This window comes from Anolis carolinensis, chromosome 5 (genome assembly GCF_035594765.1).
Source record: "Anolis carolinensis isolate JA03-04 chromosome 5, rAnoCar3.1.pri, whole genome shotgun sequence".
NCBI lineage: Eukaryota > Metazoa > Chordata > Lepidosauria > Squamata > Dactyloidae > Anolis > Anolis carolinensis.
In genome coordinates, this window is record NC_085845.1 from 87596158 (window position 1) to 87621865 (window position 25708).

Consider the following 25708-nt stretch of genomic DNA (forward strand, 5'->3'; position numbering starts at 1 on the left):
CACCTGGGGAGAGTGCGGATGAGCTCCCTCTATCAGCTCCAGCTCCATGCGGGGACATGAGAGAAGCCTCCCATAAGGATGGTAAAAACATTTTAAAAAAACCAAACATCCGGGCGTCCCCTGGGCAAGGTCCTTGCAGACGGCCAATTCTCTCACTCCAGAAGCAACTCCTGACACGAACAAAAGAAAATCAGTGGAGGCTGTGGGTGGCCTGCACTGCCTCATGCACCCTTACCACACATGGTGCAAGAGAGGGGTTATCCAAATATCTCCTGTGTGTAGATCGAAATAAACCCTTAAAATCCTCAGAAATGACTGTTGCTGGAACAGTAATAAATACTTCTTAAAAGATGGATAAGGATGGTAGTTTCCAGACTGAAACATTGGCCTCAAATTTGACAGGGAACCATACTGTATGATCTATAAGATGGTAGTTATTCTGGATACCTATATATCTTTATTAACCAAGTTAACCTTGCAAATTTGAGGCCAATGTTTCAGTCTGGAAACTACCATCCTTATTCATCTTTTAGGAAGTATTTATTACTGTTCCTTTCAAGTATCAAACCACAGTCCCAAATGTCTCATATAGAAAGCTTATTGAGTAAACTATATATATACTGACTTCAATCTTTCAAAATAACTGATTGCTCTACTCTTCACTAAAATTAGATTAGGTTTTTTACAGATGAAAGACTAAATGCCCTTCATTTGACAGATTTGAACAGATACCTTGAAGGAAGCAAGAGTCTTTAAAAAAAATAAAAATAACTCCTTAATTATAGAAGGAAATGCCCATTTTATTTTTGAAATAATAATTATTCAGATATTAGGGAAAGATATATATCTCCATTTGTGATTGAGATGATAAAGTCGTCACCTTCAGAAACGTGCTTTTGAACAAATATGTAACTTTTAGAAGAACTGAATTGTTGGCTTTGACTTTATGTTTATGTGCAAAGATCAAAGATTATGTTTGTAGTACATATGTAATGCCTGTTTGCAATTAATAATAAATCTTTAACTATCTGACTGTTCATTTCTGTCAAAATATGGAAACATTTTGAAGGTTATACAGTCCATTTTAGGTAATGCAGAAACTTTCTGTGAGCTGGACTGTATTTTGATGAACAAAATAAATGAAATCCATTTGTGGTTAGTGGAACAGGGGGACAGACGTCAAAAGTGGTGGATATAGAGAGCATCCCTTTCTTAGTCTATGAATTTCCCATTGGCTATTATTAATCTGAGAAAACCCATCACAAGTTTTGGGCCTGTGTGGAAGTGCCATGAATTTCATTAAACAATATATTGACTGTTAATTCCTACACTAGCAATGTCTTCATTTTTTCTCCTCACTTCTATGCATGTTTATTTCTGTGCAAGAAATCTTGAGCTCAGAGAAACTTGCATATCACAGTGGCTCTAACCAGAAGCAGCCTACACATGGAGCAAAGAAAAAAAATGTGGGAAAGAGAAATAATAGAACAAGGGGAAAAGAGCTAGAAAAGTCCACAGTCCTTCAGGTTCTCTTTGATTATAATGTCTGTCACAGCATCAAAGACAAACTTAACATTCTGGGTGTCTGTAGCGCATGTCATGTGGGCATAAATCTCCTTATCTTCTTTTCGTAGATTCAGGTCTAAGAACTGGTTCTTAATGTAATTTGCGGCATCTTCAAAGGTATTCGTTCCTATTTGGTGCAAGATGAAAAAGTTTTTAAAAATCCAAACTTTTTTAAAAATAGTAGAGGGATATGTAGTCAAGTTGTAATGGAAAAGTTAAAAACTGATAAAAAAACACGTTTAAAGATGTTCTTGATTTTTTTCTTTACTGTCGGATTGTATACAATATGATATGTCTAAGATATTGTAAAATGAGGAAAGAATGTATACTTATACATTTTGATTGATAAATTAATAAAAAATATTAAAATCTTGCCTTTCTTTTGTCATATTATAACAATTACAATAGCAGCCATAGCACTAATAACTTAATACATGAACTAGTGTACATTTAAAAGGCTTCATACATGCATTTGAAGGGACATTGAATTCCTACCCTCTGAATTAACAGTAATTATTACTGTTCAGGTTCTAAATTGCTGTTGATATTGTCTTATGTTGTTTGATGTGGCTATAATGTTTTCATTTTTAATGATCTATGTCTTAATCTATGTTGATTGTGAGCCGCCCCAAGTCCCTTCAGGGAGATGGAGGCGGGATACAAAAATAAAGCTATTATTATTATTATTATTATTATTATTATTATTATTATTATTATTATGATGCCATGGACAATTATGAAGGAATAATATTTATCAAAAATATTAATATCTCTTTCAAAAAATTGAACCCTCTTTAAAATGGTTTTTCTCAACATGGCAATCTAAATGTGCAATTTAAGCACATGAAAATTTCTTTCTTACTGAATGTATCAGTTTTAGAGCCATTATCAGTCTGTCTGGAGCCCCTGGGGGCGCAACGCATTAAACCACTGAGCTGCTGAACTTAATGACTGAAAGGTTAGCGGTTTGAATCTGGGGAGTGGAGTGAGCTCCCATTATGAGCCCCAGCTTCTGCCAACCTAGCAGTTCGGATACATGCAAATGTAAGTAGATCAATAGGTACCGCTTATGCGGGAAGATAATGGCACTCCATGCAGTCATGCTGGACACATGACCTTGGAGGTATCTACGGACAATGCCAACTCTTCAGCTTAGAAATGTAGATGAGCACCAAGCCTCAGAGTCAGACATGTCTAGACTTAATGTCAAGGGAAACCTTTACCTTTATCAGTCTGTTTTATTTCTGTACTTGGTTGTTAATTTTTTGCTACAAACATTTGTGCACATTTTTACCCAAAATGGATGCATGCCTTGTACATATTATATGAATTTTTCTGAGTAGTTTTTCATACTTCACCATTAAAGCTTTTTCTCCTGCTACTTTCAAACCAGGGAAAGCAAGGCAAATGCATTGTTACAGGTACCAGTTAGCACCCATTAGTTAGTACTAATTACTAACCAATTACTTAGAACCAGGGACCAATTACTTAGTGGACAATGATACTCTTTCACCATTTGATCTCTCCACACCCCATAGCACAAATTGTGCATTACATTTATTTCATTTTCCTAGTTATTTTCATGCATGACATGTCTCCCTGCATCTAAAAAATTAGCACCCCAGATTAGTTGTATATTTTTATTATATAGGCTTTTAAATTCAGGAAACAGCATCTTCTGGGGTGTAAGAAAGTAAGTAGTGTGTAAAATCTTCATTTATTTCATTTTTGTACATAATGACGAATTCAAAACATTTCTTCCTTTTGAGCAAGACTATGACAATTTTCAAACTTTTTTTGTGGATTTTTAAAATATTTCAGTCCATATTGGTGAAAAATTCATTTTTCACCCACTTCCTTAAAACAAATATTTTCAATATTGCCAAAAGAAATAAAAATTGTAGAGAAAATAGTTATGTGTTCCCTGGGGAAAATACACTGTGTACTGGGACTTTAAAAAAACAAGGCTTTTTGTGCAATGAATCTTCCACATGTATAGCCTGGCCTTTGAATAGCTTGACCCACATAGGGAAGAAAAGACAGTAAAGGGTTGGTGAGAGTGAAATACGAGGGCTATCCAGAAAGTAGATTACATTTTGGAATTAAAAATGAACAAAGTGTAGGAGAAAACATTTACCATATGCAGTTGAAAGCCACACCCAAATACCACATCTCATGTAGTTGCCATTCAAATCTAGGCACTTACCATAGTCATGAATGAGCTTTGCAACTCCTTCCCCACTAAATTCTGCCACTTGCTTCCTCAACCAGCCAGTCATCCCTTCCCGCAGCTGCACAGCGTCACCAAAACGCTGCATTGCCAGTCATGCCCCCATTGTTGGAAACAAGTGGTTGAGGAAGCAAGCAGCAGATTTCACCATGTCACGTAAAGTAGTGTCAACTCCATTGATTCTACAGTATAGAGCCAGCCTTGGTTTGGGATATAGCATTGTGTAAGGAGTTGGTCAAATTTGTACTCCTAAGGATGCTAAGAGTTATAGTCCCAAAAGTAACTTTTGATCATGAATGAAAGTAATAGTAGACTGATCCTTCCCTTGAGTCACTGTCAAAAAGCACCCCTAAATATAAAATAAAAGGTGTGAAAAGTCTAGACTTACCATCATATTCCGGAAAACAGACACTGAGGTGGACTTTGGCGATTTTATCATGAAACAGATCTTTCTTATTTAGAAACAGCACAATAGAGGTGGTAGCAAAGTACTTGTGGTTGCAGATGCTGTTGAACAGGTGGAGGCTTTCATGCATTCTGTTCTGTTAAAGTGGAGAAAAGGTGGCCATTAGATCCCATTTGCCATCTATCATTCTGACTCTGATGGACTTTTTCCTATCAAGGTAGTTGGAATTCAGTGATGTAACCTCTTTGAAGTTAACGGAGCACAAAATATGAATTATGTGCCTAATAAATCATACAAAGTTACCGTAAATCCTTTTCAAAGCTTAGCAAGTCTTTCTCTTTCTAGCCTTTGGACTGTTTCTCTTCATTTGCTATTTGTAACTCACCACTTCTTCATCTTCTACCAAGACCATGTCATAAGCACTGAGGGCTGCACAGAATATAATGCAAGTCACTCCTTCAAAGCAATGGATCCACTTTTTCCTCTCCGATCTCTGTCCTCCCACATCAAACATCCTAGGGAATGAAAGAAATGAGTAAAGCATACATCAGCTATATCTCTGGTGCTAGTTGATTAAAATATAAAACATGCTGCATTTGAGTTTTTTTCTTTAAAAAAAACCTGTCATGCTTTTCCCACTCAGAAATGTGGTGATGGTGTGTACATCAGCAAATGTAGTTAGAAAGAATGACATAGTGGCAGTTTTCACCTAACATGTTTCAGGAGCCATTGTGATGTAATAGTTTAAGCACTGGACTATTACTTTGGAGACCAATGTTCAAATCCTTAATTCCTCATGAAACCCAGTGTGTAACCTTGCTCAGGGCACATTGTCCCAGCCTCAGAGGAAAGCAGTGGCAGTCCTCTTTCCATGGAAATCCTCGGACAGGGGTGCTCAAACATTTTAAGCAGATGGCCAGTTCACAGTTGCTTAGACTGAAAAAACTATAATTTGAAAAAACATGAAAAAATTCCTATGCACACTTCACATATCTTTGTAGTGCAAAAAACCAAGAAAAAACAATGTAAGGTAAAGGTTTCCCCGGACGTTAAGTCCAGTCATGTCTGACTCTGGGGGTTGGTGCTCATCTCCATTTTTTAAGCTGAAGAGCCGGCATTGTCCATAGACATCTCCAAGGTCATGTGGCCGGCATGACTGCATGGAGCGCCGTTACCTTCCCGCCGGAGCAGTACCTATTGATCTACTCACATTGGCATGTTTTTGAACTGCTAGGTTGGCAGGAGCTGGAGCTAACAGTGGCCACTCCTGCCGCTCCTGGGGTTTGAACCTGGGACCTTTCGGTCTGCAAGTTCATTTTTATATTGTGGAATGATATTTTAAATTGTAAGTCGCTCGGAGCACTCTGGTGAAGAGCAACTAATTAAGAAATAAAGTGAAGTGAAGAGAAGTGAAGTTCAGCAGCTCAGTGCTTTAACACACTTCGCCACTGAAATTTAAGAACAATTTAAACCAACATAGATTTACCAGTATTCCAATGGGAAGAGTGGGCCTGCTTCTGTCTATAGATTGTGAAAATGTTCACTTGTGAGAACATAGGAGTTGAATATTAATGTCCCTGATATTAATTAGGAAAGGACAGATAGAATCACAGAATTGGAAGAGACCTCATGGGCCATCCAGTCCAACCCCCTGCCAAGAAGCAGGAAAATCGCATTCAAAGCACCCCCAACAGATGGCCATCCAGCCTCCAAAGAAGGAGCCTCCACCACAGTTGGAGCAGAGAGTTCCCCTGCTGAACACCTCTCACAGTTGGGAAGTTCTTCTAATGTTCAGGTGGAATCTCCTTTCCTGTAATTTGAAGCCATTCTTCCACATCCTAATCTCCAGGGCAGCATAAAACAAGCTTGCTTCCTCCTCCCTATGACTTCCCCTCACATATTTATACATGGGCATCATGTCTCAGTTCAGCCTTCTCTTCTGTGGGCTAAACATGCCCAGTTCTTTAAGCCGCTCCTCATAGGGCTTGTTCTCTAAACCCTTGATCATTTTAGTTGCCCTCCTCTGGACACATTCCAGCTTGTCAACATCTCCCTTAAATCATTGTGCCCAGAACTGGACACAGTATTCCACGTATGGTCTGACTAAGGCAGAATAGAGGGGTAGGATGACTTCCCTAGAACACTATATTCCCATTTATGCAGGCCAAAATCCCATTGGCTTTTTTTTTTTTTTGCCGCTGCATTACATTGATGGTTCATGTTTAACTTGTTGTCCATGAGGATTCCAAGATTAATCAAAATCTTTATTATGGTCCTGGATCAGCATAAGTGGGGTAGTGTCTCATAGAAATATGTTCATAAAATCTAAAAGGCTAAAAGAAAGATAAATTTGGTTTTCTTATAATAATATAAATCAATGAGTAGTGTCACATCTATTTCTGGAAGGAGAGGGGTAGGAGGAACAGGGAAGATTAAAATTGTTAGGTATAAGTAATAGATATATTGAACTGGAAATGATAAATGTAATCAACAGAATATATTATATGAGGTAAAATAATAAAATATTATTGTGTATATGCAATTATGACAATGTTAAAAATTACTTACATCTAACCAATAAATAATTATTTTAAATTATCAAGGAAAAGTACAGTAGGAACTACTGGAGCAAATGTCTAACTGGCTTGCAAACCTGACAGTGCAATTTGTCATGCCTTGAAATTTGCTTACCTAATCCTGTAAAAAGCATGCAAAGCATTCTACAAATACAATCTGATTTGCCTAACAACAAGAACCACTTTTAAAATATTAGATGTAGAAACAATACATTGTGCCCTCAAATCAATATGCTTCTCATGTTATAACATGCAAACTGAAAATTGTTGGAAGTTACACAAAAACTCCCAATCTCACCCAGTAGGAAGGAAAACATAATTGAGCAATAGTAAGATGTTGCTCAATATCTCAGAATATCACCCTATCCAGTATTCTTTTTTTTTTTAAATCGGCTTAAGGGATTTTGGAGTTATAACTCAATAATCCCAGGAGACAGCAGGATTGAAGAAAAATAACTGGAAAAGCTGACACGATATGAGGACTTAAAGATCGAATTGCAAAGACTCTGGCACAAGCTAATCAAGGTGGTCCCAGTGGTGATTGGCACACTGGGTACAGTGCCTAAAGACCTTGGCTGCACTTTACATTTATATATATATATATATATATATATATATATATATATATATATATTCTATTATTATTGTAGTATATTATCATATTATTACTATTATATTATTATTATATTATTCATTATTCATGACTACATTGAAACTAGAATAGAGAGAAATCAGTGTGGAAACTGCAAGAGGTACCATAGATTGTTGTACATGGAAATAATGGTAGTAAATAGTTTTTGATTTATTGAATACAGTTATATATTACAATACAGCAGGATTGAAGAGAAGCAACTGGAAAAGCTGACACGATATGAGGATTTAAAGATCGAACTGCAAAGACTTTGGCACAAGCCAGCAGTAAAGGTGGTCCTAGTGGTGATCAGCACACTGGGTGCAGTGCCTAAAACCTTGGCCTGCACTTAAACACAATTGATGTTAACAAAATTACTATCTGTCAGCTGCAAAAGGCCACCCTACTCGGATCTGCATGCATTATTCGCCAATACATCACACAATCCTAGACACTTTGAAAGTGTCTGACGTGTGATCCAATACAAAAGCCAGCATAGTGATTTTGTTTGCTGTATACTAATCTTGTTGTGTATCTAACAATAATAATTGTAGTAGCATTTGTTGTTATTTCAATCCAATTGTTTAATTATGCATCGTTTTGGCTTATCATTATATTCCCAGATCCCACTTAGATGGAAGATGGCAATAGTTGTCCCCATACACAAAAAAGGGATCTTGGTACTTATAGGCCAATTAGTTTAATTGATATTGTGACCAAAATATATGCCAGATATCTCCTGAACAGAGCTGAGTGTTGGGAAAAAGAAAAAAATGTATCCTCATTGAAGAAAAGGCTGGCTTTCGGCAGAGTAGATCAACCATTAACAATTGTTTTGTTTTAAATCATATAACTGCAAAATATGTCAGCAGCAGGAAACAATGGTATCCTGCCTTTATAGACCTTAGTGCAATATTCAATACTGTAAACAGAGAGACGCTATGGAGGAAATTAACTGATCTTAATATGAAACCCTAGTTGCTGAGACTGATCAAAGCGCTTTAAAAAAACTTCTACCTGAACGTATGATATGTGATACAAGGAGCCATGACAAAGGGTGTAGAAACATATAAAGGGATTAGACAAGGGTGTATATTAGCACCACTGTTATTTAGCTTATATGTAAATGATCTACCTGAGCAGTTGAAGGACCCAGAGGTATATATGCTTAAGGTACTTAAAACACAACTTAACATTTTGTTATATGCTGATGACATGATTCTACTGTCATATCCGTAAGTTAAGCTAAGTGGCTGCTGAGAAGATTTAATTGTTGTATGTTGAATGTGTTAAATGTATTTGTCAAATGTTTTGATACAGCCAATAGGCTAATCAATAAAACGTTTTTGTATTGTATTTTATATTTGCATTATATTCTTATTTTTAAAGTATCATTTTGAAATTTCTAAAATATCTTTCTTCTCTTGTGACTCAGGTATTTCCATTAAGATCAACTCTCATAGTTTAGTTGCATATATTATCGGTGTGAAACATGCTTCATGGCAATACTCAAGAATTTATATGAAACTGCCCAAAGGGTTTAGTTATCTCACACATTGCATATTTTCCACCAGTGATTGAAAATTTTCATTTTTAAATGGAGTAACACTTGCTGAATTTAAATTTTTTATTGTTAGATCTGGCTCTTAGCATTTTTTCTTTCTTTCTTTCTTAGCTGCATCTACTGCTTTTTAAATATATTAATTATTGTTTTTTCCTATCCATTTATTTGATAACATTTTACATTTGGTTTTTGATTTATTTTTAACCTATGTAAAGTTAGTTTGTTACTATATATGAAGTCAAAAGTCCCACAAGCACTTCTTCCCATTTCTGGAAGTAGAAATAAATCAGTAACAAAATAAATAGTTAACTATTTGTTATCCTTTCACAAGACCAGAGAGTAAAAGATAAATATGCTTGAGGGTGAGTATGGTTCCCTAGTTTTGGTTCTTTGTGAATTTGGATTTTGTTTTTGTTTTTTATAGTTTATCTTGTCTAGTAATATTGTTTTAATAGCAGATCACTCTGCTTTTGATCCAGTTATACCACTCCAGCAGTGGGATGGGTATGTGTCATTTTACCAAATGAATAGTTGTAGTTTTATCCATATAAATAAATAGCTAGAGCAGTAGTGTACAGCTTTCTAGGAGTTTCAGATTATAGTTCTAATTTATTATGCTGCCTAGGATCAAGGTAAGCTGTAGGCCTAAAACACCTAGAATGCTGTGTTTTCCACTCTTGATCTAAGATGGGTTTTAAAAATAATTCAATAAAATAATGAAACTAATTGAAAATCTTCTGGATGGTAGCTGCTACCACAAATTAACTGCCTGTGTAGAGCAGAAGATTGTATAAACTGGACAATTTCCTTCATGGGGCCACACATTTTACCAGCAGGATTTTCTGGTGAATTTAGATATTTTAGCCTGAAACCATATACCATATATACTCGAAGATAAGCCGAGTTTTTCAGCCCTTATTTATGAGCTGAAAAAGCCTCCCCCGGTTTATATTCGGGTCAAGGTCAAGCCAGCAGCGGAGCCTGGAGGCCACAGTATGTTTTCTTTTCTAAAACCTCCCTCCTCTGCTTCTCCTCCCAGGCAAGGTTATCTTATTTTTTTGAGAGAGAGACAGAGACAAGAAGCAAATGTTTTCAAAAGTGAAAGGAGAATGTGAGAGAAACCCTTGCAAGCCAGATTGCATGGGTAGAAGGGGAAGGAAAAAAGATATTCTTGCAAATTTGCACGATTCATTACTATTACTACTACTACTACTACTACTACTACTCTTGCAAGAACATTTGAGTCCAAAGGGAGGGAAGGAGGGAAAAGAGAGCAACAGAAAGTGTGTATTTCTTTTTATTCCTAAGGAAACAAAAATGAGGTGGGCTTTTTTGGGAGGGGGAGAGAAGTTTTAAAAAGCCTTTTCTGGCTACTTTTAGAGTTTGAAAAAGGGAGAAAGAAAAGAGGTGGGAAAGGGCAGGAGAAAAGAGGACAAAGTTGTTTTTAGGGGGGCTTTGCTTGCATTTCTTCCTTGGGCAAATGCATGCCCCAAAGCTTCTAAATATTTATATAGATGTTCCCCCTACAAATACATTAATATATGAATTTTCCCCTCATATGTTTACAGGTCTTTGCAAATCCTATTTAAATATAGATAGATATTTCCATGTACCTGTATATCTGTTCCTATATGTATACATTAATTTTATATATGAATTTTATATGAATTTTACCCTCACATGTTTGCAAGTGCAGAGGGAAAATGTGAGCGTGCGCGTGCACACACGCACACAGATGTCTAGATAGATATAAACATTGATAAATAGGGCTTACAAATATTGCAGGAGGAAAATGCACACAGAGAGAGGATATGCAAAGGTTTCAGGAGGAAATACACATGTGAAATTAATATATATAATGATAGATCTATATCTAGCTCTGCATTATTTATGAAGGCATTATATGTTTGCCTGTTACTATGTTGGAAGCTGGCCTTAGTCCCCAGGGGGAGATAGATAGGGCAGGGAACAAATGAAGCTGTTGTTGTTGTTGATGATGATTATTATTATAAAGTTATTGTTGCTTTTCCACTTATAGAGTTAGTTTACTGTTTTTCTTTGAAATACAGTAAATATTCAAAACATTTAACCCACTGATGCCTCAATTTATGTAATTTTATTGGTATCTAATTTTATTTTTGAAATTTATCAGTAGCTGCTGCATTTCCCACCCTCAGCTTATACTTGAGTCAATAAGTTTTCCCAGTTTTTTGTGGTAAAATTAGGTGCCTCGGCTTATATTCGGGTCGGCTTATACTCGAGTATATATGGTAGTTACAAGGAGCTCCTCTTCTCTATGTTTGCTTGATATTACTCATTTCAGCCTCTTGGAGTCCAAAAGGTGGCTCCAATGGAGACAAGTAAGGAATCCTCTGTTCAAAGTCCTGTAGCTATATTAGTGAATAGAGTGCAACACCTTTAAAGTCTTCAGTAAAATAAAGTGTGGGTTTGCTGCTTCGTGGACATTGGAACCACCAGTATTAATATTGTACAGCTGGAAAGTTAACAGATGTGGATTTCTTTAATGCCTCAGCAAAACTAGCTACTGGAAGAATTGTGTGATTGCCCAGTAGAATATTGGTTTGGGTTCCTGGTTGTGTTGATGGCTACACAAAACTTCCAACTGATTGTCAAATAGTTCTCATTTCAGACTTAACAGTTCACCTCTTATCTAAAACTGCATGCCAATCTCTAGGATTCAGAAAGAACAGTTTCCATACCGAAAGTGCAAATCCTTGAAGGAAAACTGAGTCTCTATAATCCCAGTTGTCTTCACACGTGAGCGTAGGACGTCTTGCTCATTTGGGACATAGCCAGGAGCAGTCAGCCGGTCCAGATCATTGAGATAGCTACAGAAGTCAGAGAGCAATTAAGAATTATGTAACTACCAACATTTTCCAAGATGAAAAGAAGGAGACACTGGTTGGGCATGAGTGGGTGAGGCTGGAGCAAAGTCTGGCCATCCAAAGGTATGACTGGTGGACAGGGAAATGCCAAGGGACTTCATGTGCAAAAAGGTCCACATGCAGAAAGCAAGAAACAAAAAGTACTTGCAAGCTGATTAGTCCAACTAACAAACAGTGAGATATTTAACAAGGAGAGTCAAATGTATCAGAAAGATACACATAAATGTACTGTTTCATGTCTGTACCACTTTGTGCCTAAAGAACACTGAGGCACAGTATGTGAAAGAACAACATAATATTTGTTCCTGGGTTATAAATTTATTTATTTACAGTTTATTTACAGTATTTATATTCCGCCCTTCTCACCCCGAAGGGGACTCAGGGCGGATCACATTATAAAACACATAGGGCAAACATTCAATGCCCATAAACACATCAAACAGAGACTGAGAGACACACACGCAGAGGCAAGTTAACTTTCTTCTGAGGGGATGTTCGATTCTGGCCACAGGGGGAGCAGCTGCTTCATCATCCACACTGACGGCACTTCCTCATTCCAGGTCGTAAATTAGTTAATCTTGCCTCCCCACTTTTATTAGTGGTACCTTATCTCCTACTTGATAGATGCAACTATCTTTCGGGTTGCTAGGTCAGCAACGAGCAGGGGCTATTTTTTATTTTTAATTGACGGGTGCTCACCCCGCCACGGGCTGGCCTCGAACTCATGACCTCATGGTCAGAGTGATTTAAGGCAGCTGCTCAACAGCTGCGCCACAGCCCGGCCCCTAAATGTCATTTCTTAATTGGTTCTATCATAAACACATGGGAAAAGTTTCTTAAAATGCAAAACTTTGTTTTTGCGGGACATCCTGCAGCACATTTTGCTATTGTTTTTCAATGAATATCTCTCAGAGTCTCAACCAATTCAACAACATTTGTGGCAGCCATAAAATGACATTTCTGTGCTGTAACAACTACTTTCAAAGTAAGTACCACACAATTAAACAGGAAATAACACTTTCAAACTGGGAACAGTTTTCAAATTTTGTTGCATAGTGTAAATAGCAAGCAGAAAAATGGCAGAAATAACATTGAGTTATGTTTTCAAATATATACAGGGTGCTTTCTTCTCTTCATGGAATTACTGGAGCCATAACATTAAGAAGCAGGATTAACAAATGGCATTTCTTCTTGTTGAGAAATTAGTCAGTGCTATAACTACCTCTGCTAGAGTCTGCAGACATATACATTCTCATTCCCATCAAAAAGAAAAAAATCCATCCTATCTGCAACACTTTGAATTCTCAGTCCATCACACAATTGTTTATTTTCTTCTTGTTATAGAAAGGTTTAACAAACAAACAAAAATGCCTCCCCCATATGCTCATTCTAGTAATCTGAAATGTTATCTCATATAAAACATAGTGCCATGTTGCCTCTCGTGTTATTCAGCATTTATATGAAACCACGCCATTAGGAAATGAGGTTGAAAGTACTAGATCAGTCCCTGGATACTGCAATGGGCAGAATGACGGGCCAAGAAACTGAATCCTAGAACCTGTGATCTTGATTTTGGAAACTGGGAAACCTTCTTTATAGTTGCATCACAAACAAACAAATACTTGTGTGCATCTGCTGGCTTAGTAGAAAACAATAATAACATAATAACTATGGTATTGATATAAGTGCCAGCATAGAAACCAGCTACCATAAATATGAATAAAAATCAAATTATCACATATACTCAAGTAAAGACCAACTTCATGAATAAGTTGATAGCAGATTTGGAGACATATTTGGGGACAAATGATGGATTTTGTATGACCTATGGATGTAAGGTTATTCCATCTAGAGAGGAAAGGCCAGCCCTGGCCAGAAACAGTGTGACAACTAAGAGAAGTGAAGGGATCCATGTTTCTTTTAGGTTCTCCTGGATTGACTAAGTTCTCACCTTCTGCCATTCTGCTCCAAGATTGGTTCCTTTTTGTGATAAGTAGTAAAGGTAAAGGTTTCCCCTGACGTTAAGTCCAGTCGTGTCCAACTCTGGGGGTTGGTGCTCATCTCCATTTCTAAGCCGAAGAGCCGGCATTGTCTGTAGACACTTCCAAGGTCATGTGGCCAGCATGACTGTATAGAATGCAATTACCTTCTCGCTGGAGCAGTACCTATTGATCTACTCACATTTGCATGTTTTCAAACTGCTAGGTTGGCAGAAGCTAGAGCTAACAGTGGGCGCTCACTCCTCCCGGATTTGAACCTGGGACCTTTCGGTCTGCAAGTTCAGCAGCTCAGTGCTTTAACACACTTCGCCACTGGAGGCTCAGTGTGTTATGTACAATACTAATATTGATGTATATATAAGTTGATCCATTTTTTTTTTGACAAGGGTGAATTTTTGATTAAAACTTTTAGATTTATACATGAGTGTGCACAGTATATACTAGCTGTGCGCGGCCACGTGCTGCTGTGGCGAAGTATGGTGGTATGGGAAATAAAGTATTGAGGAATTGGTGGTAGTTAAGGTCAAGGTTTTCCCCTGACATTAAGTCCAATATGAATGGGTTATATAGCTGTGTGGAAGCGCCTTGAGTCTACACTGCCATATAATCCAGTTCAAATCAGATAACCTGTATTTTATAGGCAGTGGGGAAGAGGCCTAAGTGAGTCCTAACTCCGCCTGTCCCCTGGGCTGAGTGGGTTGCTAGGAGACCAAGTGGGCAGAGCTTAGCCTTCTAACTGGCAGCAATTGGATAAAAACAATTATTCCTCTTCCTCTAATTAGGACTTTATTTTTCTTTTCTTTTTGTTGTATGAACGTAGAGGCATGGACGAGGGGTTGTGCTGCCATGTTTAGTGTTTCTGGGATGTGTAGTTTTGTTGTTTTGTCCTAGGCCAAAATTTCTTTACCCTTTTATATATATAGATAATTATGAGAACCAAACTACATGCAACATGTGGATAGTTTGCCATTGAGGACAGAACATTTATTTTACAGGTGTAGATTGGGATTGGAAATCTTGATGAAAGGGAAATTTTAAAGCCTCCCCCCCCAACACACACTGTGGTCATAATCTGGATCAGGCCCATTGTTAATCTTATTTGAATTAAAGTATTCATTAGATGGAAACAGTAATGTTGTCCTACTCCTATTATAAATGCTGAAAAAGAAAGATACAAACATTTCAAAACATGAAGCTTGCCCTGTGTCCATGCAAATGGGCAGACACAGCTGTCCTCAATGCAAATAAGGGACACAGTAAAGCGATAATGTTCCCTTCCCATGACCCTACCAAGGTTCTGATCCAAATTCAGTCATCTTTGTTTGTTTGTGGTAAAAAGAAGAGCAAATGATGGAAAAAAAATTGCATGTTATTTGTTTAACAGACAGGCATATCATTATGGAAAGCAGAAGGTGTTTAATGTGTGTAAACAGCCACAGAGACATTTTGGGACTGCTGCATATCATGATAAACCTGTCACTTACTAGGCAGCCGAATCATTGAGCTGGTACTCTGATGCTCTTTCAAAACAGGCCTGAATCCCTGGATCCTTCCACAGTCGTTTGATTATTCCAACCAATTCAGGAGGCATTGTGCCATCTTCCATGGAATCGGCTATAGAAAAAAGCTGCCTTTCATCTTCCTGAAATGAAATTGTTATTAATTGATTCCACCCATTGTTTTTGTCTATAATATCAGTCAATTGGATGATACAGTCTCTGGGTGATGCTTACATTTTATCCTTATCTGCTATATTATACATTCTCTTCTACAATATTATTAATGCATTTTTATTGCTCAGCTACACATACAGGTTGGAATTTTTCCCCCAAATAGCTGGGACAAATATAAATCAGACTAAGTGCACAGTAAACAAATAATGAGTAATCCACAGGAATGAATAACACAGACATAAAGTTTAATAGCTAGTTTTAAAATGATCTCTAGACCAGATAAAATCGGAGACTTGTGCAATCTAAGATTTTATGTATGTTTCCATATTTGTACATTATACTATTACCTCCAACTTATTTTATCCATTTTCCTCCTGGAAAAGATTAAAATAAAATAAATACTGATCATAGTAAAGGTCTCCTTCATCCACAAAACCTTCCCCAATCAATGAAATAAAAGGAATTCACCATCCTTGAATGGCGTAGTATTTAAAAAATGGGAAGGCGAGTTAGAGTATTTTATCTCACTAGACCAACATTATTCTTAAACAGATCTTGATCTGATTTTATTTATTTTTTTAGTAATAAAATGCTTTGAGATTGACAGTGTATCTACTCAGAAGTAGATTTTATTGAATCCACATGGATTTACTTCCAGCCATATACTGTAACTGAGGGCACATCTATCCTGACACTACAATGCAACTTGGAACTGATTTTGGAGAAACAAGCTTTGCTGTGCATGTCACTAAACTGACATGCTTGGAACTGATTTGATACCAGAAGGTGATTACATTGAACATAAAAGCTGATTTCAAACTGCTGTGCAGTCTCTCTCTCTCTCCCCCCCTCATTTTCTGTTGAGATGCACATCTCTGGACAAGGCTTTTTCTAAAAATTGTGAATCACAACAAAATTTCTAGACTCTGCCAATTTCCAATTACCTGAAAAGACTCAATTAGAGTAGATAAAAATTGCACCAGAAAAGTGACATATGAATAGCCCTGGACTACAGTCCAGTCTAGTCTTGGTGTACATAGATGTTACCGTATATACTCGAGTATAAGCCGACCCGAATATAAGCCACAAAAAACTGGGATAACTTATTGATTTGAGTATAAGCCGAGGGTGGGAAATGCAGCAGCTATGTGTAAATTTCTAAATAAAAATAGATACCAATAAAATTTCATCAATCCAGGCATCAGTAGGTTAAATGTTTTTGAATATTTACCGTATTTCAAAGAAAAACAATAAACTAGCTCTATAAGTGGAAAAGTAGGGGCAACAAAAACAATATGGTATCAACAACAACAACAACAACAACAACAACAACAATCTACAAACAGAGGCACAACTACGTGGCCCAAATGATTCATTGGAACTTATGCCTCAAGTACCACCTCCCAGCAGCAAAGAACTGGTGGGATCACAAACCTGCAAAAGTATTGGAAAATGAACATGCAAGGATACTGTGGGACTTCCAAATCCAGACTGACAAAGTTCTGGAACACAACACACCAAACATCACAGTTGTGGAAAAGAAAAAGGTTTGGATCATTGATGTTGCCATCCCAGGTGACAGTCGCATTGATGAAAAACAACAGGAAAAACTCAGCCGCTATCAGGACCTCAAGATTGAACTTCAAAGACTCTGGCAGAAACCAGTGCAGGTGGTCCCGGTGGTGATCGGCACACTGGGTGCCGTGCCAAAAGATCTCAGGCGGCATTTGGAAACAATAGACATTGACAAAATTGCGACCTGCCAACTGCAAAAGGCCACCCTACTGGGATCTGCACACATCATCCGAAAATACATCACACAGTCCTAGACACTTGGGAAGTGTTCGACTTGTGATTTTGTTATATGAAATCCAGCATATCTATCTTGTTTGCTGTGTCATAATAAAATAATAATAATAATAATAATAATAATAATAATAATAATAATAATAATAATAATAAAAAACTTCATTTGGATCCCACCCTATCTCCCCATGGGGACTCAGGCCGGCTTCCAACATAGTAACAGGCAAATATTCGATGCTTATATAAACAACGGAGAGCTAGATATAGATCTATAAGTATAGATACTAATTTCACATATGCATTTCCCACTGAAATGTTTGCAAATCCCCCTCTCTCTATGTATGTGTGCATTTCCCCTACAATATTTGAAAGCCATATATATATATATATATATATATATATATATATATATATATATAGACATGTCTATATATATTTTTGTGTTCATTTCCCCCCTGTAATATTTGCAAGCCCTATATATAGGTAGGTATGAATATATTCATATCAATCCAGGCATCTCTCTTTATGTAGATAATTCTATCTATATAGAATTTTCATAGACTTGCAAACATATGAGAGTAAATTCATATATAAAAATATTGTATATGTATGGCTACAGATACACAGGTACATGGATCTATATGTAGAAAGGATTTGCAAAGACCTGCAAACATATGAGGGGAAATTTCAGATAGAAAATTAATGTATATAGATAGATACAAATATAAAGGTACATAGAAATTGCAGAAGCTTGCATGGGGTTAATGCCTATATATCTGTAGGAGAGTTTAACAAATATTTCAGGGGAAAATGCTTTCATAAGATTAATGAATATATATTTTTCTTCTTCCTGTCTTGCAAGGGCATCTTTCTCTTTTCAAAACATTCCCTTGATTAAGAGCGAGGGAGGCTTTGCAAAAGAAAACACACTGATAAGGGAGAAGAGAGAAATAGATCACATAATGCAAGCAATAGCCTGCAGGCTCTGTTGCCGGTCTTGACCTTGACCCGATTATAAGCTGGGGGAGGCTTTTTCAGCTCATAAAAGGGCTGAAAAACTCGGCTTATCTTCGAGTATATATGGTAATCAGTTTTCTTCATTATTGTTGGGAACCCCACCATTGCTAAGATTTCTCTGACTAGAACTGTTATCATTGGAACTCTATGAGCTAAGGTGCTTTATACTGTGCAACAGTTCTGAATGTAGGATGTGGGAAAATTCAAGGCTGAGGTTATTCCCCATTGCCGCATATTAGATTTAAAGAAAGACTCCCAGATGAATATTTTAAATGTATGATATGGCACAATGATAGCTGTAAAGAAGTGTGATGTGATGACAGGGATGGAATCTTTTTGGATCCCACCGCTGCCACCAAATGTAAAGACTTGATGTGATGACAGGGATGGAATCTTTTTGGATCCCACCGCTGCCACCAAATTGCGAAGGATTCACCTTCTACCTCTATGTATTCCACTTTTCTATGTTGTCGCTGCCACCACCTTTGAAAGATGCTTTGCTCAAATAATAAGCAACATTTGAAGAAACAGTAACTTGTTTATTTATAGCACAAAGCTTGATGGTTGCAAGAATGTTATATCTTGAGGTGAACGATGTTACTTCTGTACAGTAAGTGTTGCAAGATTTCTCAATAGTTTCACTGAGCTTAGTATGGTATCAGCTTTATATTACTTGTTTCTTTCAGTTAGGAATATTGTCCTTCTTGAACTTAGTTGACCTGTACCCGATCAAACTTGGATTGGGGAGTTTAACTGGTTAACCCTAGTCCTCCTTGACTTAGGGATATAGCCTCAGCTCTTTAGTTATTCCTACTAAAGGCTCATGCCTTAGAGGCTCCCAGCTTCTGTATAAGAATAGCTGAAATATATAACCTTAAACAGTCAACCTAAACATAGCAATCATGAATAAAACACAATGATCATGACATCTTTACATAGCATAATATATTTTGTGTGGAACCAACATACTTACTTTTCTTTCTAAGTTCCCATATTCAATCCCCAGTGTGGACATTGCCTTTACAATAGCCAGAATGGATTGTAGCGTATTGCTATAAACCACAGACTTGTATTCTCTGCACTCCTGGTCTGTATAGCCGTCTTTATGGATGATTCTATGAAGCAACAAAAAGATCATTTGCAACAGGCTAGAATATTGGAATCAGATATGCAGGTCTCTAAGAACACAAAGTATACACAGCCTGGCCATAAATACAAAATCAATGATGCCTGGTGAATAATAATAATAATAATAATAATAATAATAATAATAATAATAACCATATTTTTGTATCCTGCCTCCATCTCCCCGAAGGGACTCGGGGTAGCTCACATGAGCACAAGCCAAACATTGACATAAGTTAAAACAATTAATTAAATTAAAATCAATATAAGAATATAGTATAAAACAACATACAAACATATCAGTTACTTAAAAACCTGGGCATAAGTACATTATGTGCAGGGGTAAGCTTGTGCAGGACTCCAAGTGAGGCTCTAGGATAAAATAGGAGTGCTCAGGGAAGGTGGAGAAAAGTCTAATTAAAAATATTAACAGCCAACAAGGATGAGGGACAATGATAAACTGCAGTGATTGTAAACAAGTTGGGTATCTGGGTGGACTATTCATCCAAAAGCACGTCTGAACAGCCACGTTTTAAGGTCCTTATGGAAAGTGGACAGCAAAGGTGCCAGTCTGATCTACATGGGGAGCGAGTTCCAGAACCGAAGGGCCACCACCGAGGTGGGAGCGAGAGAAGGGCCTCCCGGGAAGATCTCAAGATCCATGTGGGTTCATCACGGAGATAAGCAGGACCCGAACCCTTTAGGGCTTTATAGGTAATAACCTGCACCTTGAATTGGGCCTGGAAACTTATTGGTAGTCAGTGATCAGAGAGCGGGGTGACCGCTCTCTGTAGCCTGCTCTGGTTATCAATCTGGCCGCTGATCTTTGTACCAACTGTAGTTTCTGAGCTGTCTTCAAAGGCAGCCCCATGTAGAGTGCATTGCAGTAATCAATGGTGAAGTCACCACTCCTGTCTTCTGGAGTGTTAGCTATCCCTCCCAATTTGGTGTCATCTGCAAACTAGAAGGCACGATCATCAAGTTTGCAGATGACACTAAATTGGGAGGGATAGCTAACACTCCAGAAGACAGGAGTAGAATTCAAAATGATCTTGACAGATTAGAGAGATGGGCCGAAAATAACAAAATGAAGTTCAACAGGGACAAATGCAAGATACTTCACTTTGGCGGAAAAAATGGAATGCAAAGATACAGAATGGGGGACACCTGGCTCGAGAGCAGTACATGTGAAAAAGATATTGGAGTCCTCGTGGACAACAAGTTAAACATGAGCCAACAATGTGATGCGGCTGCTAAAAAAGCCAACGGGATTCTGGCCTGCATCAATAGGGATATAGCATCTAGATCCAGGGAGTCATGCTACCCCTCTATTCTGCCTTGGTCAAACCACACCTGGAATACTGCGTCCAATTCTGGGCACCGCAATTGAAGGGAGATGTTGACAAGCTGGAAAGCGTCCAGAGGAGGGCAACTAAAATGATCCAAAGTCTGGAGAACAATCCCAATGAGGAGCAGCTTAAAGAACTGGGCATGTTTAGCCTGCAGAAGAGAAGGCTGAGAGACATAATAGCCATGTACAAATACGTGAAGGGAAGTCATAGGGAGGAGGGAGCAAGCTTGTTTTCTGCTGCCCTGCAGACTAGAACAATGGCTTCAAACTACAGGAAAGGAGATTCCACCTGAACATCAGGAAGAACTTCCTCACTGTGAGAGCTGCTCGGCAGTAGAACTCTCTCCCCCGGACTGTGGTGGAGGCTCCTTCTTTGGAGGCTTTTAAGCAGAGGCTGGATGGCCATCTGTCAGGAGTGCTTTGAACACGATTTCCTGCTACTTGGCAGGGGGTTGGACTGGATGGCCCATGAGGTCTCTTCCAACTCTACTATTCTATGATTCTATGATTCTATGGTTGGGTGGGGCACAGGCACCAGGATTGCCCCACTGCCCTGCTGGTTCACCACAGAGGCTGGCAAATCATCACAGGGGACCTCATCAATGTGATAAAGTCCTTAAATCTGAAACAGGAGCTTTAGTAAAAAACAACACATTTTCATGTCCTGGATTGCATCTTTATGTGGAGAAATAGGTGCCTTGATTAAATAACATTAATAACAATAGTAATCATAATCATAATCTTTTTTTAATACCCCGCCACCATCTCCCTGGAGGGACACGAGGCAGCCTATAAAAGCACAGTCAGTAGCCTTTATTTCAGCCAACAAGCCATTGGCTAGAGTCAAGTGAGAGTACAATGATGGAATACAGCATTTGAGTAATTTATGACATTGCATTTGGCTTATGGTTAATAACAAGTATCTCCATTCTCTATTAGTTAGTTGACTATCTTTATAATCTAAAACAAACACTAATTACCGATTAGTAAAACATCTCCTAGATACTCTTTCTTCCATTCTCAACACTTACAGATTATTCATGAAGCACTTTCGGCTTTTTGCTGCTGAAAATAAAAATTTGGCCACCTGCTCTGTTATCCTTTTGTCAAGATCAGACAGTAAATAACTGCAGTACCAATTTAGGGTTCTTCCTGGCCATTTGGTAAGTAGAGGGGATATTAACCTTAATCTATCATCATTGTAAATTTTACAAATAAAAAGTACATGTATTACAGTTTCGACTTTACCCTCCCTGCAAGGGCATGCTCTGTGTTCATATTCAGTGCCTTTGTATCTAGCCTCTAGTATGGCTGATTTGAAAAGCCCTCCATAGTGCATCATATTAAACACAGGCAACTGCATCAACAATCACACAATAGCAATAACAAATATAACAACATAAAACCTTATTACTTAAAATTCAATAAAATGCAACAATGGCTGCAGATGTAAAATGAGCTGTCATTAATATCAGTTCCGAAAGTGCAATCAATAAAGTCCTTAGATACAATCATTAAGGATTCCTAAACAAGGTCAAAGGCCTGTTTAAAGAGCCTTTGTTTTTAAATATGTTCAAAAGACTTGGAGAGTAGGACCTCATTTATACCTGTTGACCTCTTGTATAAATAGAGTGTAGGTTTGGGGAACAAAATTATCGATTTTGATATGATCCATAGACAAGTCAATCAGTATTTGGGGGGTTGGTTTTTGACTAAAATGTCTAGACTTATATATGCGTATACAGTCTGACTTCATTCTCTAAAAACAGAACCTACCCTTCATAAAATACAGAACAGACATAATAATATTAAGATGCAAATTAATATCCAAACTAATACAATGGAAAATCCTGCCATCAAGCAAAGAGCATATTTGCTTTTGTGATTAAGTACCATGAGCATTATGATGATTTGCAATGACAGGAAATGTCTGCAAGTTCTTAAAGAAAAGCTGTGAAAATTTGTATGTATCTCCCAGTCTTTTTTAAAAAAAAGTAAGTATTGACTTTGGATGGATCAGGCTATTCACACATTAAGGTATTGTACTGAATAAATCACCTAGTTCCTTGCCCAGCAGCATATCATTGCTATTTTGCATTTCTAATTTATATCCTTGCATTAGAATGCCGATTTGTTTGATTGGTCTTCCCACCCTCCTTTGCACTGTAGTTAGCACAGCCATTTGGTCCCCTGATGCGACATGCATATTGATGTACCTACTTCATTTGTTTCACAATCGTACTCTTCCCCGATTCTCCAGCACCTGAAAACAAAGAAAATGTACACCTATAAGAGATGCAAATATTGGTTGCATGGGTAATATTATTAAAATGAAATCAAATAGGAAAAGGCAAAGACCTAAAACAAGAGTGGTAGGCATAACAACCCACTGGGTCCTAGTGCCAACTCCACTAGCCAGCATAGCCAATAGTGAGATTGGTTTGCACTAGCATAACATTTGGAGTCTAATGGTTTTCACTCCTGGCCTTAGTCCAAAAGAGCATAAACTCATTGAATCAATGGAAACATGGTAATTCAGTAACTGTGTATGTTCTATTAATTTTATGGGTCTATACTAGTTGGGCAGCTGGATTTAGGCTACAGAAATGAAACCATGGAAGAAAGCAATATAGCCAGTGACAGTATTAGGAGAGAACAAAAACTTTTTACAACCCATTTTCTCCACATCATTTTCACCTCTACCATCTCTCCCTTTTTCCAGGCCAAATGGTTGTATTAAAAGGCAAAGGTTTCTCTTGACGTTAAGTCCAGTTGTGACTCTGGGGGTGGGTGCTCATCTCCATTTCTAAGCCAAAGAGCCGGCGTTGTCCATAGACACCTCCAAGGTTATGTGGCCGGCATGACTGCATGGAGCGTCGTTACCTTCCCGCCGGAACGGTGCCTATTGATCTACTCACATTTGCATGCTTTCGAACTGCTAAGTTGGCAGGAGATGGGGCTAACAGAGGGCATTCATTCTGCTCTGGGGATTTGAACCTCGGACCTTTTGGTCCGCAAGTTCAGCAGCACAGCGCTTTAAGACACTGTGCCACCAGGGGCCTTGTATTACCTTCCTTCAAAAGCACTGACAGTTGAAATGGAAGTTAATCTACACAGTCATCTATTGATATTCATCATTTAAGGACTGCCATGTATAACCTGACCTCTAGTGGAATTTGTCAATGATCCAGCCACATAACCCATCTAATGCCATATTGTTTGAAAAAGATATTGAACTACACTTAGATTATTTTAATTTGCCTTCCAGCTCTGAAATAATAAAATACGCTGAATCAAACAGTTCCATTAAAAAAAAGATTAAGAAAATTGACTGCAGTAAGGTAGGGTGCATCTATTGTTGTGACTCAGCCTTTGTGTGACTCTGATGAGGATTCTGGGATGCAGTTTCAAGAAGATGGGATTCAGGTGCAGGATGTCCCTGCTGTGGGAGATGAGGGGCAGGGAGGTTTGTTGTTACTGATGATGGTTTTCAGGTGCAAGAAGCAGAAAGGGAGAGTAGCTCCCAGCCTGATAACACTAACAAGCCCTGTGGCTTTGAAAGCGATGATGAGGCCGCATCTCTAGATCGGGCTAGTCGTTTGCAATTTCGGGGGTTGCGTAAAAGCCTCAGAATAGCAAATAAGAGGGAGTTCAAAGGGCAAAGAAATGCCTTCATGGTATGCTATTAAAACAGTCTGCTGAGAGGGAAATCTTCGTCAAAGCATTTCCTCGCTTGAATCAAGAACTAATTCTGCTTTCCTGCATTATCTTACAGCCTGGATGTATCCTCGTTTCTGGGACTTTGGTTTTGTTTTAAGGACCTTGCTTCATGTTTAATGTCTCCATGGATTTGTTCTTATAGCCTTGTTTTTTTAACTATCTTTTTGAACTGAACTTTTACCTTTTATGAACTATCTTTTCCTTATTTCCTAATAAACTACAAAAGACTACGATCTGTGTGCAGCCTGGTGTCTTTAGCAAGGTGAAGCTAACCTGAGGTTCGACATCTACTTGCAGAATTAATTAAATTTGACATCACTTTAACTGCCATGGCTCAACACTATGGACTCCTGAGATTTGTAGTTTGGCGAGGATCCAGTGATCTTTGGCAGAAAAGGCTAAAGACTTTGTAAAGCTACAACTACCATTATTCTATGGTGCTGAGCCACAGCAGTTAAAAATGGTGCCAAAACTATCATAGTCCTATAGCTGTGATGGCCAACCTATGACACACGTGTCAGCACTGACACACCTAGCCATTTTTGCTGCCACGCTGCCACATGCAGATTGATTGGATGACTATGTCTTTTGTGGCCAAATTTGATGCGATTTGGTCCAGTGGTTTTGTTGTTTAGTCCATGGGAATTATGCACATTACATATATATATATATATATATATATATATATATATATATATATATAATTGTAATATATTATCATATTATTACTATTATATTATTATTCATTATTCATGACTACATTGAAACTAGAAAAGAGAGAAATCACCATGGAAACTGCAAGAGGTACCATAGACTGTTGTACATGGAAATAATGGTAGTAAATAGTTTTTGATTTATTAAATACAGTTATATATTGCAATTATATATTTTTGTTATTTAAACTATACATATTGTGAAATTATGGTTTTTTTTCTCAAAGTGACACACCACCCAAGTCATGCTAGGTTTTTTGGTGAATTTTGACACACCAAGCACAAAAGCTTGCCCATCATTGTCCTATAGTGTAGATGTGCTCTAGTCATGCCATTAAAATGTACATAATGAAAACCAAAACAACATTTGGGAGAAAGGAGGGAGGGAAGATACAATTAATCCTTTTCTTCCATTTCCCTGACT

General features: G+C 37.8%; 1 protein-coding gene across 1 annotated transcript in view; it reads right to left on the bottom strand.

Moving 5' to 3' along the window:
- Nucleotides 1-651: 651 nt before the first annotated feature.
- gnat3 (G protein subunit alpha transducin 3) overlaps nucleotides 652-25708 on the bottom strand; it is a 36705-nt gene continuing 11648 nt past the window's right edge. The window contains exons 2-8 of the mRNA XM_016993983.2: nucleotides 23072-23114; nucleotides 19349-19490; nucleotides 15364-15521; nucleotides 11694-11822; nucleotides 4588-4717; nucleotides 4185-4338; nucleotides 652-1693 (exon numbers count right to left, since the gene is read on the bottom strand). Of these exons, the coding sequence (XP_016849472.2) occupies nucleotides 1503-1693; nucleotides 4185-4338; nucleotides 4588-4717; nucleotides 11694-11822; nucleotides 15364-15521; nucleotides 19349-19490; nucleotides 23072-23114 (947 nt within the window). The 3' untranslated portion in view covers nucleotides 652-1502. The remainder of the gene's footprint in view (nucleotides 1694-4184; nucleotides 4339-4587; nucleotides 4718-11693; nucleotides 11823-15363; nucleotides 15522-19348; nucleotides 19491-23071; nucleotides 23115-25708) is intronic.